The following is an 18,856-nucleotide window of genomic DNA, read 5'->3' on the forward strand; positions in this document are numbered from 1 at the left end:
TAAGAGGTTGGTCTTGTCTGCATCACTGGAAATAAATGACCAGGCTTGCTTAAAACTCAGTTACTCCCTAAGCATTCTGAAATATATTGCTTTTAGCCGATGGTCCCAAAAGACTTTCAGTGCTAGACATAGGGGCATAGCTTTGCCCATGCTGTTTTTACACTATTAACAATCTAAAAGGTAGTTCATTAAAAAAAATATGTACAGTACAGTCAGTACCTTAAGGCACTGCTGGAAAATGAAATCCGCATCTCCATTAAAGTTGTCAGCAGAGGGAACCACGAAGTGCTGTAAGATTTTGCGGGAAAGCAAAACTGCACTGACTTTAGACTTAGACATAACACACTGTATCAACACCAGCAGATGACATGACTCTTCAAACCATCACTGATTGTGAAAACTTCACACTAGACCTCAAGCAGCTTGAACTGTGTGTCTCTCTACTCTTCCTCCAGACTCTGAAACCTTGATTTCCAAATGAAATGTAAAATTAACTGATGATCAGTGATGGTTTGGAGAGACATGTCATCTGCTGGTGTTGGTCCACTGTGTTATATTATCACGTCTAAAGTCAGCGCAGTGTTTTCCCAGAAAACCTTACAGCACTTCATGCTTCCCTCTGCTGATTACTTTTAAAAAGATGCAGATTTCATTTTCCAGCAGGACTTGTCACTCTGCCCACACTGCCAAAAGTACCAGCTAGTCTTCTATAATATTTTACTTTTCTGAGACACTAATTTTGGGGGTTTTGTTGGCTGTAGTTGGGAGCATTTGGGCTAGTCGATAAAAGTTTCTACAAATTATCATGTTTCACTACAATCCAAGTCCATTTTACACCAGATTTTTCCTTTAACCAGATCGAGCTCAAGCTGTTTTTCAGCAATTGCCTTTTTAAACTATGCCTTACCTGTTAAGTGCCTGATTAATTTAGACACCAAACAAGCCTTGACTTATCAGCAGCATTTGTGGAAAAGGGAAAACACCTTCTGTAATATTCTCCAGGAGTTTAAAAACAAGTGCAAAACAGGCCCAAACACAGTGAGGGGACAACTTCAGGGACTGTAAAAATATCCTTTACATGTGTGTAATTACGCCCGCTGATCAAAGTGCCTGTGATATTAAAGTGGCAGAAGTGTGCGCTGAGCACCCGAGGTGCTTCCATAGCGTCTGTGCAGCAATCAGCACGCTTTGCTTTCTGTCTGCGGGTTTTCGTGGTCAATTAAGCCGAATCTGAGCCAGATGTGAGGGGTGTTTTGTGCTGTATTCCTGATGCTGTGATGTGGTCTAGATTCCTTCAGACATGTAAGAGATAGCAGCTTCAGAGACTTTATGGAACTGGTTGAAAGTTCACCGACATTCCAAGTCCTTGGTTAGACTGCGTTCAGGCGCTTTGTAGATGGGATCTGATGACACTTTATGCAAATTAATTAATTATATTAAATTATAAAACAATGAAGCATGAATGAATGAATTATAAAACAAAAATTCTTCTGACCAATCATAACTGCGTTGGTCTAACTTTTATTTTCTACCACATTTAATTCCTTTTCTTAGCAGTGTGAGAAAAAGGGAGCACTTTACATGGATGGTCCATAGTTGATGCCTCGTAGATGCTCAACTAACATTCAACTAATTGTAGATTAAATGCAAATAAATTCCAAATGAAACAAAAATGATTTTCTGTTAAAGTAATAAAGTATGTAACCCTGCATTTAACCCTTACCCTACACCCTAACCTTAACCACAACTTTTTTTTAGGTAGGGGAAATAAAAATTTGGGAAGCTTATGAATCCCTATGGATATAGCAGACTTTTGATAACTAGGTTATCATTTGAATCTGGTGTTTTAGACTCCGGACCAGAGATGAGACCAACTGCTTCATCATGAATAATCTAACAAAAATGAACTGCACACGGCAACAAATATAAAAAAAAAACAATCTTAGTAAGTTTACAAAAAGAATGCAAGAATATAGTAAGAATATAAAAAGTTAAATATACTTCTTTACATATTTTTATTTATGACCCAATGGTACACCTTATTTTATTGGACATAGACATATAGCATTATATGATAGATAGATAGATAGATAGATAGATAGATAGATAGATAGATAGATAGATAGATAGATAGATAGATAGATAGATAGATAGATAGATAGATAGATAGATAGATAGATAGATAGATATGAAAAATAATGGATAGCAGGCCATCTCATGATACAATATTTTCACAATACATCGCCAATGATAACGATGATATCATGATACTATGATTCTGCAAAAGTCAATATATTGCACGATTCCCTATGACACTTTACGCCATCTGTGTTACTAAAGAGGATATAATACTCTTGAATAAGCAAATCCCAGGAATAATGAATTTATTTGTGTCCGTTTTACAGAATATGAAAACCAATATTCTTATTTACCCTATTCATTTGATTAGCATTACCATGTGAAGTAATGAAGCAGGAACTTAATTATGTCAAAGTCTTAGGTGAGTCTTAGGGACTTATGAGATACAATATGATACGATTGAAGGGATGCGATATATCACAATACCGATATACAGTATTGTCCCACCTATAGACAATGCAGGGGGGCATGTATTGTATTTTGAGTAACTTTCAGTCATCCTGTTGTTAAGTAAAAGATAAATCATACATATCAGTATAACAAACGACCAATTCATTAACACCATCTCTTTTTTCTAAACTCACTGTCCACCTAATTAGCTCTGTTGATAATATAGGAGAACTGTGTAGATCTATAATAATTACAGACTGTTGTTCTGTATCTGTTTCTCTATGTACTTTATTATTATTAGCAGTGATTAGCATAGTGGTGGTGTATAAGGTGTTTGTGTGTTGTGCTGGTACGAGTGAATCAGAAGACCATGAAATTACCTCACAGAGGCAGAAATAGTGGGGTTGAAGTGTATGTGTGTGTGTGTGTGTGTATCTTATCTGTAAGTGTACAGCATGCCCATGCATGCAAACCCGAGTCTGAGCTTCCTCTGGCATTCCGTGTCCCGGCTGTTAAAATTAATAACGGGATTTACCAAACAGCTCAGCCGGGGGAATGTCTCCCTCACTTCTGCCTATCTCTGGTAAACGATATCCTGCTCTGCCAATAAAAGCAGCTCTGATTCTGATGACTGAAGAGACAGGCATTCTGAGGCATGCAGGATGACATCACACTGTTTAGTCTCATTAAAAAAAATCCAAAACAACTTTCCGCACGCGATCGGTGGCGAAAATAAGATAGCTAACAATGAATAAAAGTTCATTCTATCATCTCAGCAGATTGTAAGGGCCGGTAATCTCTCTATTACACTTCTTTCAAATATTCAAATCTAATCTCGAACCTTAGGACTTTCTTGCCTATTACTTGCCTCCCTTTTGCATAACATGATTATGTCTTAAGTCTACATGTAATATTACTGTTGAGCTGAAGGCCTGTTATATATTGAACTATGACTGGATGTGTACTGTACATTTTTGTATCTTCTATGTACTAAGTGTCTTTGGGTTTCAGAAAAGCGCTATACAAAAATTAAGTACTATCAATAATATTTGGCTTGGGGCCCCCAAATGCCTTGAAACGGCCCTGCTCATAGATCCAGTGACCTCTTTTGGACCCATATAGATCTATCTATGGGCTATTCCACAGAATGGGTGCAATATATATATATATATATTTTTTTTTTTTTATTCTGAATCTAATAACACTATTAACTATTCAAAACATGTAATGGTTAATCTCAGGCAGCTTTACGTATTTTTTTACAAGGTTTCTAAGCCAAAGATGGTTACAAAACTCACGTGACAACCAAAAATCATGTTTAAAAGCAAGTCTACTAATTAATTTGATTCTCTTTTAGTAAAGTCTTTATTTTAAAGAAATGATTGACTGTATGTTCAAATAATTGAAATTTACATCAAATAAATCACTCCTGTTACTGCGCTCATTCCTGTTACTGGAACTCATTCCTGTTACTGGCACTCATTCCTGTTACTGGCACTCATTCCTGTTACTTTTATGCTTTGAGTAACAGAAATGAAAGTAGCAGGAATTAGTTAAAAAAATAGCTAAATGGTGGGCACATTTATATATGTGATTCCCGGGGACAGAAATGGCACTGATTCGGTGGAATAGCCCATTTATAGATATATATCAGATATAACCATTTAGACATTAACACAGAACCATTATCTTCATTAAAGAACCCTTAAAGAAAACTTCTTAACAGTGAAGATAGCCCACAGTAGCCTCAGAAACCAGCTAGATCAGGGTATCTCTGGCCCCATGGGACTGAAGTTTGATGCTCCTGATTCTGAGAAGAGCCTGAGTGGACAGCAGAGGATCTGGGGGTCAGAGGTGTCGTCCTAATGGATTAGTAAAGACCCCTAATCCAGAATCCAAACTGAGCTCTAGCTAAGCTTCTGTTTACTCACAGGACTTCTCATTCACACAGAGCTTAGACTATCTGATAGTCTGGAGACAGAGCTCCTCACAGGCTAACCAGAGCTCTCGGACAGAGCAGCCAAAAACCTTTTTACTGTTAGATCTTCCAAAGGTCCAGTTCCACATGAGAGGCTCCACTGTAACAAGAACCCATGAGCTATATGAGCCAATGAGATGAGATGTTTACTTTTAATATGATATATATGATCTATACAGACTTTGAGGAAAAAGTAAAAACACTTACTGTCGTCAGTTACATAAATCCTAGTTTATGTAATATATACTGTATGAACTATGTAGACATTAGCGAGAGGGACTGATCAATGAATTACTTTATTATATATTCAATACACAGTCATTAGCATAGGAGCTGAACCTCTGACTATTTATATTCAGTAGCTGTACATTCTTATAGCCTACACGCTATCTTTCTGAAGAGCAGAAATTTAATTTCTCACATCCTTAGAGAGTTCTTTGCCATGAAGTGCCATGTTGAATATCCAGTAGCCAGTATGATAGAATTGAACCCAAAACCTCCATCCACACCTGAAACCTTGTAACTCTAATACTGGGCTCAAATTTGGATACATTTGGTTCACTTTAGGGTGTACTCACTTGTATCGCAGCTATTTAGACATTAATGTCTGTTTGTTGACTGCTGCCAGCTGTTGAGACGTGTGCTGTGTGCCGGGCGCTGATGGTGATTCTGTTGAGTGTGCCACAGCGGGTGCTGAAAGAAAACCCTGATGTTACAGAAGACAACGTGACTCATCACTGCCACACACACAGTGTGTGATATGCAGCGGTTAACACACTTTTTTTTAACATTAGTGACATCTACATCATCGTATGTGTGTACAACCCATCCTCCTCTGGTCAGAGAATGTATAAACTATTGTTAAGTCATTATACATCAGAACAGGTCCAATATATTTAGATAAAAGCAGGTGGAATAAACTGGGCAGTGAGCAGCTGATCTGTGGCGGGTGATGGGGAAGACCGTACAGGGAACAGGAAAATCTGAGGGTCAAACATTCATCTGTAATAGGCAGGTAGTCAGTTACTCAGAGGAAGACAGAGAGATGATATTAGTTTTGATTATGGAATTAGTAGGATTTTTGGAAAACAGACAATGCGAAACATTATCACAGTGTTACTAATAACTCCGGCAGATCTGAATATAACAGCCTAACTAAAGAGAGAGCCAGAAGGTAACATAGATCTATTTTGTCAGTGCCACAACACTTTGTTTCACTTCTTTACTGAATGTTCCAGACTGGCAACACTTATTGATCTGTTGAGTACGATCCTTCAGGAGATAGGGTTGATTTTCATAAGGTCCTTTTTATATGTTTGGGTGCAAATACACAAAATCTCACAGTTTTAAATATGCTTTCGTGAACTTTCTGCTGGGACAGGCTAAACTGCCCATTTGGAAAATGTTTAGACCGAGGTTAGAATGAAAGGATTTTAATGTTGTTGCAGTGTTTAAATCTATGGTGGAGTCTCGGGTACAGGTTGAGTATCTGTTTTATCAGAATATTCAAAATGAGTTTAAGTTTGAGAGAAAGTAGTGTATCACCAGAAGATGTATGTCAGTAAGGGAAGGTGAATTTTCTTTTCCTGGTGATGTGGTTTTAGTGTTTTCCATTTTTTCCTGTTTTTCATTAATGTGTGATCACGTATCTGTTTGACTGAGATTTTAATAAAGGTTTTTTAAAACTCAAAATTCTCTAAGTCTCTCTCTCTCTCTCTCTCTCTCTCTCTCTCTCTTTCTCTGAGTCTCTCTCTCTATCTGTTTCTCTCTCACTCCCTCTCTCTTTGAGTTTTCTCTCTCTCTCTGAGTTCTCATTCACCTCCTCAGTTCTTGGTAAAACCCCTCCTACGTCATCAGCGAAGGTGGTTCAGAAACTCCAGCGATGGTTATAAAGCGCGCGCGGAGCGCACGGGGCGCGTTCAGCACCTACACGCGCGCTCATACACACACATAAACACGCACACGCGCGCACTTGCAGAAACTACACACTTTTATGTACTCTCCTCTGAAGTTTCGCACGTGTTCACCTCTCTTCCTCTTTAAGGTAAGTGCACCTCTTTCTCTTTCTCTCTCCTCGCTGCAGCTCCGCTTCCGCGTGCGCGCCCGTGTTTGCCCCTCGGTGCCCCCTATAACTGTCCCCCGCCCCGGGGGTGTGTGTTAAAGGGGCGAGCCGGCGCACGCAGCCCGTACAGCTGCTGCACGAGCCAGAGACTCACTTTACAAACAATCAGAATCAGTTTGGAGCGCGCGCTCACACTGCTGCTCACTCTCCTTCAGATTCCTCCTGAAGGTCTGCAGGATGATCAGGACCCCGAAGACCCCCTGACCAGGAGCTGCTCACAGGAGCCAACCCTAACCAGGAGCCCCCCCCCCCCCCTGACTGCTCTGGACCTTTACCTAACTTTAATCTTACTCTGTTCAGTGTGTTATCATTTTTGGGAAGATATGTGGACGCACGTGGACGTTTGTGTTTATTATTATTGTTTATTGTAGGAGTAATTGCATTTGTTGTTCCCTTGTATATTTATTGTCAGTTGTTGTGTTTTTTTGCAGTTGTACAGTTTCTTATAGTTGTTTGATGCCATAATTGATGTGGTTTATTGTTGTTAATTGTGGTTGTTTATTGTAGTTGCTTTTTGTTAGTTTTCTTTGTTGTTTGGCTGATTTTGTTTATTGTGAGTGTTTATTATAGTAGTAATCATTGTTGTTTTTAGCTATAGTTGTTTTTGTAGTTGTTGTTTGTTGCCATAGTTGTTGTTTGTGGTTTATTATTCTTAGCTGTGTTTGTAGTTTTCATCACAGCTGTCTTTATTGTAGTTTGGTGGTTGTTTTGTTGTAGTTTGGGTGTTGTTTTGGTGTAGTCTGGTTGTTGTTTTGGTGTAGTTTGGTTGTTGTTTGCTGCTTGTGGAGATGTTTGCTGCGGTCGCTCTGGGCTCGCTGGTGCCCACCCTGCTCCTGCTGTTGCTGTCCCGCCTGCTGTGGGGGCTGAGGTGGAGCTCAACGCGGGACAGAAGCTCCATGCTGCCCCTGCCCCACGGCTCCATGGGCTGGCCACTGGTGGGAGAGACGCTGCACTGGCTACTGCAGGTCAGTTATTCCTATAAATATTAATTTTATATTGTTTGTATTACATCTTAAAATGTAGGAAAAAACTACCTTACCCAATCTAACCTCTGACAACAGAATGGAATAAAACATCTGAGAATAAAACAGGGGTATATATTGCACTCTTTATCCCGTCTTATAATAAAACAGGAGCATATTATGCCCTATTCTCTGTCTGAAATTAAAACATAAAAAAATAGAAATTCCCCATCTACGTGTAAAATGTGGTAATATATTAATTTCTCTTTAACACATCACAGAAAATATTACTTTATTAACAGCAGGGTATTACACTATTGACCCCATCTTGGTGGAGTAGGTTGAATATCATCCTATCTGAAGGTAAATTTAGGGGTATCTCTGACAACAAAAAATAAATTATTAAATGCTTTCAATCTTTAAATGAGCATGATGGAAAAACAACCTTAAAAAACCTTTACTAAATGTTGTTAAATATCCATTGGAAGTGTTGAAAATACTAACACTAAGTCAATGTTCATTTAATGTACATTCTAAATGCTAAATTTGCTCCCCACAAATAATAATATTGCATTACTACATGTTTTTATTATTATTATTATTAGTAGTAGTAGTAGTAGTAGTAGTAGTAGTAGTAGTAGTAGTAAATGCACTGCTAGAACACAGTACAAGATATAAGATTATAATACAAAATAAATATAGTACCAGTGAAAAGTTTGGACACACCTTCTCATTCAATGTTATCTACATTGTATCTTAATATTAGAGACATGAAAACAATTAATATAGTGTTCAATATTACATTTACAATATCCATAAGTTATCAAAAAGCAGTGTGTAAGACTGGTGGAGGAGAATGTGCCAAGATGCATGAAAACTGTGATTAAAAAACAGGATTATTCCACCAAATATTGATTTCAGAACAATTAAAACTTGTTTTCTTTGCATTATTTGAGGTCTGAAAGCTCTGCATCTTTTTTTGTTATTTCAGCCATTTCTCGTTTTCTACAAATAAATGCTTTAAATGACAATATTTTTATTTGGAATTTGGGCGAAATTTTGTCTGTAGTTTATAGAATAATACAACAATGCTATAAATAGTAAAATTAGAGAAACTGATTCAGGAACTGAAATGGTCTTTTAATTTTTTTCAAGAGCTGTATATAGGAATAATTATGGGGTGATGGGTGCACAAATAAACCATACATTTTCTGTATTAATGTTATTTTGTGGTACATCAATATATAGTAATAAACTTTAATTAAAATCAATAAAGACTGATTAAACATGTTTTTTGCGCAGGGCTCGGGCTTCCACATCTCGCGGAGGCAGAAACACGGGAATGTGTTTAAGACGCACCTGCTGGGGAAGCCCGTTATCCGCGTGACCGGCGCCGAGCACGTGCGGAAGATCCTCCTGGGCGAGCACACGCTGGTGAGCACGCAGTGGCCGCAGAGCACGCGCATCATCCTGGGGCCGCACGCGCTGGTGAACGCCACTGGAGAGCTGCATCGGAGGAAGCGGAAAGTGAGTACCAGCCAGCCAATCAGCCAATCAGCATTAGGTTAGATATAAACAGGGTTTACCTGCACTGCGTCCTAATTGCATACTACTCACTAATAGTACAGTATAAGGTATAGAGTAAATACTAATATAAACAGTGTGTCTTTGGCAGGTTAGTACACAAAATATTAATATACTAACCAGCTTTGTGCTAACTGCAGATCACTGCAGCTTCTCCAGCAGTCTGTTCTATAATTATTTAGCTATATATTTATTTATTTCCCTCCCCTTGTCCCTTATACAGTACCAGTGAAAAGTTTAGACACACCTTAAATTCAGTGTTTTATCATTATTTTAAAGTCATCCAAACTATGAAGAAAACCATATAGAATTATTTTGTAAACAAAATAGTGTTAAACAAACCTGAATAGGTTTTAAAATGTAGATTAATTTTTGCTTGCTTGGGCATTTTTCAGTCAGCTTTATGAAGTAGAGTCACCTGGAATGGCTTTCAGTTAACAGTGTTAAGATAAAAAAAAAAAAAGCAAAAGTTCATCAGAGTTACCAGCATCAGAAACTGCAAGTTTACAGAACCCCAGATAAGAGCACCTAAATGCTTTACAGAGTATGTTGGTTTGTTAAACACTTTTAAGTTACTACATGATTCATTATGTGTTCCTTCATAGTCTGGATCACTTCAGTATGCAGTTAGAACATAGGAAAAAATTATCTAAAACTTTGAAGGAGAAGGTATATGATAAGAAAAATGTAATATTATATTTTATTATATATTATAATTTGTATGTTTGTATATACTGCAGAAGAATAAAAAGGTTCTCCAGCCACTGTTGCTTCATTTAGACCTTTTTTAGACCTTTTTTTTAGACATTTTTTGTATGATTCATTGTAAAAATAAATCAGTAGCAGGCAGAAACAATAAATGAGCAGATGTCCCATATGGACAGAAGTAGTGTGACACCTGCTTATTCACAAGTTCTTCTGAAGGGTAATCAAGGATATTAAAAAGAGATTGTCCTTCTTGTGTTGGAGAAACTGTCTCTAATGTACAGGCATGGCTTTCTACTAGATTTTGCTGAATTGCTGTTGGGTGAGTTGGATGATCATAATCCCAACTCATCCACAAAGTATTCACAACTCATCTGAAAAGTATTGTAAGAAGCACCATCATTCCAGAGAACACACAGAGTACCACTGCTCCATAGCCTAATACTGACCTGGCATTAGAAATGGTGCCAGTGCATTCATGTTTATTTGCTCCATAGGGTCCTATTCTGTTGGCAGTAAGTGTTAATTTGCACATCTGTGTTAGCAATTGATGCAACTTAAAGGAGCTAAAAAGTGTATTTATTTGATGTGGTATCCATAGACATATGGTCATAAACTTGACTGAAGTCAGTGTAAAAAGTTTGTATTCTAAGTATTTATCATTACATTTATATTAGGGCTGTCAATGTAAAAGCATTAATTCACATGATTAATTTAGAATCAATAACGTGTTATTTTTTTAACATAAGTTAAAAAAAAGTAAAAAAAAAACAAGTTTGACCACAACTTTAGTCATAATCTACCCTGCTATGAACAAACGCTGTCTCTGCTGCTTCATGCTGTTTACACTGAGCGCCGTATGTGCTGCGTTCACTGCTCACATTTGCACGTCTGGTTGAAAACACTGTGTTTGAAAGTGCAGCGGGACATTTTTCGCGTTCTGTCTCAAAGCAGCTGCACCCTGCACAGATAAATGCGCTGTCCAAACCACGCCAGTAATCAGCACTGATATTGCATTAACATCCAGATATTTACCTGTGTTCTGTTTAGATCCTGACCTCAGTGTTTAGCCGTGATGCTCTGGAGACCTACCTGTCACGCCTGCAGGACGTGGTGAAGTGCGCTGTGGCGCAGTGGTGCTCAGAGCCGGGTTCAGTAGATGCTTACGATGCCACCAGGTCTCTCACCTTCCGAGTGGCCATGAGAGCCCTGCTGGGACTGCGGCTGGAGGAGCAGCGCCTCGTCAACCTCTCCAAAACTTTCGAGGAGCTCATGAACAACCTGTTCTCCCTGCCTGTGGATGCTCCACTCAGCGGACTGCGGAAGGTAAGGGGGATCAGATGCATCTCTTTTAATTAACTTATGAAAAATATAAAATAACTGTCAATGGATTTTAATGTAAAAAAGTAATTTCGGAGCATTTCTATTGGTCCATATGTTGTCGTATTTTTCACACTATAAGGCGCACTGTATTATAAGGCACACTATCAATATATATATATCTATTTTCTAGTCTATGTTTATTCATAAAGCGCACCGGAATATACGGTGCATTATGTGACACTATTAAGCAACAGGGATGTCACCAATGCCAAGTTTTACTTCTAATTCAGCTAAAGCTACGCTAAGTTAAGTAAACACAACTGTAATTCTTAAAAAAAAAAATCTTTTAAAACCAAACGAGCACTAGATGTTAATCTACACAGATTTCTTTCCTGAAAACTGTTTATTTGGGCGAGTAAAGCACCTCTTTTTATTTACAGTAAGCTTAGATTTCCAGATTTGGGTACAGCAACATTCCCATTAACATTAGCAGCTAACCACTAGCGCTATCTGCGCCACACAGCGCTACCCTGAGGAACTCTGAGTGTTCCTGTAAGCCAGGCTGATATTAGCTAGCGGTTTGTAACGATAAACGAGCAGACTACAGGCCGATTTACCTGCCTCTGAATGGCGAAAGAGCTAGCAGTTAGCGTAGTTAGCGACTAATGCTAATGCTGCTCTAGCAGTGTTAGCCGGCCTTAGCAGCAGGCTACAGTCCAATATTACTCACCTCTGAATGGCGCATGACCTAGGGCTTAGCGAGGTTAGCGGCTAATGCTAATACAGCTTGAGAATTAAACTGAAACTCCTGTATAACTTTGTTCTTCAGCGGAGTAGCTTTACGCCTCCTTACAACCTGACTGGTGAAATTCATACATAAGGCGCATCAGATTATAAGGTGCACTGACAATTTTTGGGAAAATGAAAGAATTTTATAGTGCAAAAAAATATGAAATAAAAAATGAAATAAAATATCTGTACAATAGTTTGTTTTACAGAAACAAAATGCTCCACTATGCTGCATTATGCAACTACATGCAGGCATGTCTAAAGTACTAGAGAGTCAGACCTGAGTAATCGTACAAGTGCTCTATTAAAAAAGTGACAAAATAGTGAAAAGTTGAACTGTTCTTCTGGCTTTGTACTAAAGTAATCAACATATTTTGTACTTAAGTGTTGTGAGTAGTTTATTGTAAAATGTAGTACTGAATTACTAAAAGCAAATGTACAGTACTGTGTTATTAGTGTAATTATTACAGAAATTAGAGGAAAGTTCTCTGAGTGAAAGGCAGAACGGGAGCAACAAGATCTGATTTTCTGATTTTTACCATTTGTAGGGGAAAAAAGCACGGGATGTTCTGCACGCTGCCATGGAGAGTATAATCGAGGAGAAACTGAAAAGGCAGCAAGGTGTGGACGAATACTGCGATGCTTTTGACTACATGCTGAGCGGCGCACTGGAGAACGGCTACAATCTGACCATGCAGGAGCTCAAGGTATGATCTTCTTTTAGCTACTTACAATGTCTGTAGAGTAGATGTCCATTTTCTGACAACAGGACCACTCTAGACCAGATATAACTGGATTGGCCAGTTTTTCTCAGGGTTGTTGTATTAATACAAATAAAAAAAAATCTGTATTCTGTAGGAAAAAAAAGTTTTACTATTGTCATGAGTCATGAGTTACCCTTTTTCAATAGTTTATTGGTCCAAAAAAGGTTGCACTATTGTTACGAGTCATATTGTTATTGCGCTACTATAACTATAACTATAATAGCTGGAAATAACACTGGGATAAAACAAACAAACAAACATACTAAACACACAAAAGATTTCCAGAGGAACACTGAAACAAAGGCGTTTATATACAAGAGGGTGAGGAACACCTGGGGAACGAAACGAGGGGGCGGGGTTACAAACAAGACACAAAGTGACAACACCAATGGCTAGGGCGGGGCTAGGACAGTGACAAGACAATAACACAGGGCCATGTGCTTGAAGAGCACATGGGGGAGGAGAACAAAACAGACTGAATGGCAGTACAGGAACAGAAGGAACAGAAAAGAAAACACACAAGAAATACAAAGGTGTGGCAGTCCACTTTCCATCTTGTAATAAGTAGAATATAGTAGAATACTTCTTGGTGCTATTAAGAAACATTTTGTACAACAAAGTATTTAGATGTTTCAAATTATCCAGTCTTTACACTGGCAAAAAAAAAATTAAGATGGTTTAAGATTTGTTTTCAGAAAGGCTTTCACTATTGAGTGTCTGGTTTGTAATAACGTGATTATTCACCAGTGGGCGGGGCAGATTATATTAATATAATTTATAATTTGTCAGTAATATTATATCTGCTGTTCTTGTTTTTTCAGGAAAGGGCTGTGGAGCTGATCTTCGCCGCTCACTCCACCACAGCCAGCGCAGCCACCTCGCTCATCCTGCAGCTCATGCGCCATCCGGACGTGGTGGATCGCTTGCGGGCCGAGCTGGAGTCAGAGGGTTTGATGTCGGAGGCACGGGTCTCCTGCCGGTCTCGTTGTGGGGAGGGGAATTGTGCCCACCCAAAGTCTGAAAAGTGTGTGGACGAGGGAGAGGCGTGTCCTGAGTTCAGAACCAAACCCCAGCTTGATAAAACACCCTGTTCAGAGGAAGGTCATCGCTCCCAAACACACGTGCCCTACCTGAGTCTGGAGAAGCTCAATCAGCTGGGCTACCTGGACTGTGTGGTGAAGGAGGTGCTCAGATATCTCCCGCCAGTGTCTGGGGGATACAGGACGGTGCTTCAAACATTTGAACTGGACGTGAGTACTTCTATTCTGCAGTATGCCTTTAGCTGTTCACTATATTGGAATATATACAGCTCTGGAAAAAGAGCACTTCAGTTTCTGAATCAGTTTCTCTGACTTTGCTATTTATATGTATATGTTTGAGTAAAATTAGCATTATTGTTTAATTCTATAAACTACAGACAACATGTCTCCCAAATTCCAAATAAAAATATGGTCATTTAGAGCATTTATTTGCAGAAAATGAGAAATGGCAAACAGGATGCAGAGCTTTCAGAATTTAAATAACGCAAAGAAAACAAGTTCATATTCATAAAGTTTTAAGAGTTCAGAAATCAATATTTAGTGGAATAACCCTGGTTTTTAATCACAGTTTTCATGCATCTTGGCATGTTCTCCTCCACCATTCTTACACGCTGCTTTTGGATAACTATGCCACTACTGGTGCAAAATTCAAGCAGTTCAGCTTAGTTTGATGGCTTGTGATCAATAATCTTCCTCTTGATTATATTCCAAAGCTTTACAATTTGGTAAAATTAAAGAAATTCATCATTTTTAAGTGGTCTCTTATTTTTTTACAGAGCTGTATATATATGTGGCCCACTCCTTCCGGCAGAACATCAAAGCATCATGGCAGAAATAATTGTTGACTAATCAACTAATAAAAACACTTGATTCCCAAAATAATCACTAGTTGCAGCCCTAATATGCGTAAACATACACTTCCAGTCAAACGTTTTAGAGCATCCCCATTGTGTAGAAGTCCAGTAGCAGTAGTGCATGGCCCAGACAAGCTGCTTTTTTATTTTCTCATCTTAGCAATGACTTTGCACTTCTGCACTTCCCGTCAGACTTCTTATTCTTCTCCACACTGCTGAAACTGAGACTTAGTCTAATCATGTTAAGCTGAGCTAAAGTCTAAGCTGTTGCCACGTGCCAGACGTGACTCTTCTTCATGTAGCAGTTTTCTCCACTTTCCATAAATCTTTTGAAGGTGTAGGAAGCAGCATCCACTTACTTACCTCTCTGTAATTTCTGTAAAAAAAACATATATATATATTTTGGATATAAGGCGCAGCGGATTTTAAGACGCAATCAATAAACGTCTAATTTCACAAGGTGCATTATTTTTAAAGTCAAACGAGCGCTCGATGTTAATTCGCACAGATTTCTCTTCTGAAACTGTTCATTTGTGTGAGTAAAGCACTACTATTTCCAATTATTGATGAGCCTAAAACGTGGGGGTGTTCTAAAACTAAACAGCAATATAAGAAACTGCGGTTTAACTGCGGCTTAACAACACATAGGAAGCATAGAGAGCAAAAGTTTGGAAACTCAGACCACCGTGTCCTCGATTGGTTTGTTTTCGCTCTGTGGCCTGCTAGTCTGAACGCAAGGTTCAGATAAACCACATAAGAGGTGATGGCATCAAATCTGATTTTCTCTCTCCGTGTCCTATCACTCACAGGGTTACCAGATCCCAAAGGGCTGGAGCGTCATGTACAGCATCCGCGACACACACGAGACCTCGGCCGCATACCAGAACCCGGAGCTCTTCGACCCGGACCGCTTCAGCGCCGAGCGGGACGAGAGCAAGTCCAGTCGCTTCAGCTACGTTCCGTTTGGTGGCGGGGTTCGGCTCTGCGTCGGCCGGGAGCTGGCCATGCTGGTGCTGAAAACCCTGTGTTTGGAGCTTCTGGCCACTGCGGATTTCACACTGGCCACAGAGACGTATCCCAGAATGCAGACGGTGCCAATCGTCCACCCGGTCAACGGACTGCACGTGAAGTTCAGCTACAGAAATCACGTGGGCGGGAGGAACCGCAGGGAATCCACGCATCTGTAGAGGAAGAGAGGAAACAGACAAGACGTTGGACGTTATTGTAGACGGGACTCTCCAGAAGCCGAATGCAGAGAGATGATTTTGAAGCTTAGGGATCTATTGTGAGTTATTGTCATCTTTAATCAACCTGTGAAGCAACAACTGACCCTCTTTTTATATTTCGCTACTTGTTACAGTTCGCATATTCCAGCCAGGGAAGGGGAGGGGCAGTTTCCAGGGTACTTTAAATAGATAGTTGGGATGTAGGATGGGATATAGTGGTATACACAGAGGTTTGGACCTCATAGATTGGTTAAGAGATCAGTTCAAAGGTAGAACTTAGGTAGACTAAAGGCACTGCCACACTACCTACGTCTACATCAGCAGCCAGAGTCAGAGAGAGCACAACTGACATTGCTCTCTCTGGGTGGGTAGATCACTCCCAGGGTGATGTTATTGCATTGGTTATCCAGTAATGCTGCATCAACCGCAGTTTGAAAAAGAGTAGGAAGTAGTTGGGCTGGGTAATTGGCCTTCCAAATTATGGAGAAAATGGGATAAAATTTAGAAGAAGAATAAAAGGAAAGCAACAAAACAAAAGACTAACATTGTTTTTATTTTACTTTCAGTTAGTTAGAACAGACAGAGTTTTCAAACTAGTATTTTGTAGCGCCCCCTTGAGGTAGTTGGTACTATGCAGTATCTCATAGTGTGTAAACATTGTTTAGCATGTTTAATGTGTTCCTGCACACATAGCAAAAAACAACACCATCCGTCACATCAGCATCATCATCTAATCGACCATGATTTCATGATATTCTATAAGATGGAAAGAATCCAGAATATCGGAAACACTTTTAGTTTAGTTTCACTTGTTTCTTGACTCAGTGGGGATTTTGTAAATTGGATTTCTCAGTAAATTATTCTCTCTATTTCTAAGTAACCCCTGGGTGATCGTAGCTCTAGCAGGTCCTGCAGCATTAGAATGCTAGTTATCTTCATGAACATGTATGCACTTCTATAACCCTAGGTAGAAAAAAAGCTTCACACCTTTTATAGGCCACATCTATCGCAAAAGTTCCTAATTGCTCCTCTCTGGACATTTAGTGCACTATTCATGTGCCCTACTTTTTGTATTACACCGTATAGGAAACAGGGGGCCATTTGAGATTCAGCCATTGATGTCCCCTCTATTACATTTATGTAATATATCAACAAATGTGCTTTTGTTCGTCAAATGAAGTAATTTTAAATAAGCTCTATTTATATTTCATTTTAATGCAAAACGATCCATGAGTAAAAAAAAATAAAGACAAAAAAATGTAGTTACTAGAATTTATATTTTAATAAGGATCAGCTATCTCTTCATGTATCTTTATGTTGACTCGTTAATGTGCACCCTAGTAGGTATAAATGTGGTACTGCTTCATACTGTGGGAGCGCCAATAGCGTTGGTTGGTCAACTGTGTTTATTCTTAATGTAAAACTGTGAATAGGGATCATTGTGCCGAAGCTGATGATCGCTCTAAAACCAGGGAAGGAAAAACCAGCAGCACTTTTACTTTCTGACTGAGGAATTTCTTGTATATTTGTCTTGTTAATAACTGTGTAATTTCTTAGCTTATGTTCTTACGTAGGTCCACAGACACATGCTTAATGTTCTTCACCATTTTTCATATTATATCCTGCATCTCGCTAAGAGCTGTTTTCAGTGTTTGTCCCACTATGTGACCAAATCTGTTTATTAAAAAAATGCCATCTGTTTATTTGTATTGTTTTATTTTTTCTTTGATAATGACACTTTTTTTTTTTAGATATTTTTGTCCAGTTTAATCAAAGAAATATCCCAATGTATTGACATTTATCCCTCTTAAATCCCTATAATCCATTAGTCTAGAGCCTTGGGGTTTTATCTAACACCAAGCACAAGATGCATTGCGATGCTCATTGCTATCTCACACCCTGCCAACAGTCTATTTTTTTACTCATTCCACTCCTCTTTGCAGATCATCTCTAAATCATTAAGATTTTGAGGCCGTTTCTTGACAACTCAGAGCTTCAGCTCCTTCCATAAGTTTTCTATGAGACTACTGGCTGAAGACTGGCAAGGCCACTCCATGACCTTAATGTGCTTCTTTTAGAGCCATTCCTTTGTTGCCTTTGCTGTATGTTTTGGGTCATTGTCATGCTGGAAGACCCAGACACTATCCATTTTTAATCTCCTGGTGGAGGGAAGGAGTTTGTCACTTACGATTTTATGGTACATGGCTCCATCCATTTTCAGCGTAATGTGTTACCAATGGCTTTCTAGGTGATTGTGGTTCCAGCTGCCTTGAGATCATTAACAAATTCCTAACATGTAGTTTTAGGCTGATCTCTTACCTTCTTCATGATCAAGGATACCCCATGAGGTGAGATTTTGCATGGAGCCCAAGATAGATGTCAATTGACAGTAATTTTGTATTTATTAAATTTTCTTACTGTTGCACCAACAGTTGTCTCCTTCTCACCCAGCATCTTACTTATGGTTTTGTAGCTCATTCCAGCTTTGTGCAGGTCTATGATCTTGTCCCTGACATCCGTAGAAAGCTCTTTGGTATTGCCTATGTTGTAGCCTGACTGATTAATTGAGTCTGTGATTTTCTGGATTACATTTTTTTTATATTCTTTTGTAACTATGGGCAATCTTAAACAAATAATTATTTCCTTCACTGTATACAGTGCATACACACAGTGACATTGAGTGACAAAGAGAGTGTTGGGCAGCAATTGTTGCTGCTATGGTGCTCAGGTGCCCAGGTAAACCCGGGTATCGAACCCACAACCCTGTCATCAATAACCCAGAGCTTGACCCAAGATTGACCTGACCTGGTGAACCAGTAAATGTGTATCACATACTGTAGGTAAAATACTACATGCATCATACACATGCACACACACTTAACTTACCACACTACCAGGAGAATAAACAACCTGATTTGCATAAAGGAATGATTTATGTACCTCCTAAAAGGGGCTTGGGATGATCCCGCCTTCCACCAAC

At 39.1% G+C, this 18,856-nt stretch overlaps 2 protein-coding genes across 2 annotated transcripts in view; both read left to right on the forward strand.

Annotated features, from left to right (window-relative positions):
- slc22a15 (solute carrier family 22 member 15) overlaps positions 1–18,856 on the forward strand; it is a 239,121-nt gene that overhangs the window by 58,828 nt on the left and 161,437 nt on the right. The gene's annotated exons all lie outside the window — the stretch shown is intronic.
- LOC103028126 (cytochrome P450 26B1) lies at positions 6,416–17,575 on the forward strand. Its single transcript, XM_022672751.2, has 7 exons — positions 6,416–6,551; positions 6,785–7,594; positions 8,894–9,118; positions 10,931–11,206; positions 12,541–12,699; positions 13,578–14,006; positions 15,460–17,575. The coding sequence occupies exons 2-7, from the start codon at positions 7,418–7,420 to the stop codon at positions 15,835–15,837; spliced, it is 1,644 nt and encodes a 547-aa protein (XP_022528472.2). The 5' UTR covers positions 6,416–6,551; positions 6,785–7,417; the 3' UTR covers positions 15,838–17,575.

This window comes from Astyanax mexicanus, chromosome 14 (genome assembly GCF_023375975.1).
Source record: "Astyanax mexicanus isolate ESR-SI-001 chromosome 14, AstMex3_surface, whole genome shotgun sequence".
Taxonomy (NCBI): Eukaryota; Metazoa; Chordata; class Actinopteri; order Characiformes; family Acestrorhamphidae; genus Astyanax; species Astyanax mexicanus.

Coding starts and splice junctions, on each gene's coding strand:
- LOC103028126 (XM_022672751.2), top strand. CDS start 7,418: ATGTTTGCTGCGGTCGCTCTGGGCTCGCTGGTGCCCACCCTGCTCCTG. Junction 7,595..8,893: donor CGCTGCACTGGCTACTGCAG/GTCAGTTATTCC, acceptor TTTTTTGCGCAG/GGCTCGGGCTTCCACATCTC. Junction 9,119..10,930: donor TGCATCGGAGGAAGCGGAAA/GTGAGTACCAGC, acceptor TGTTCTGTTTAG/ATCCTGACCTCAGTGTTTAG.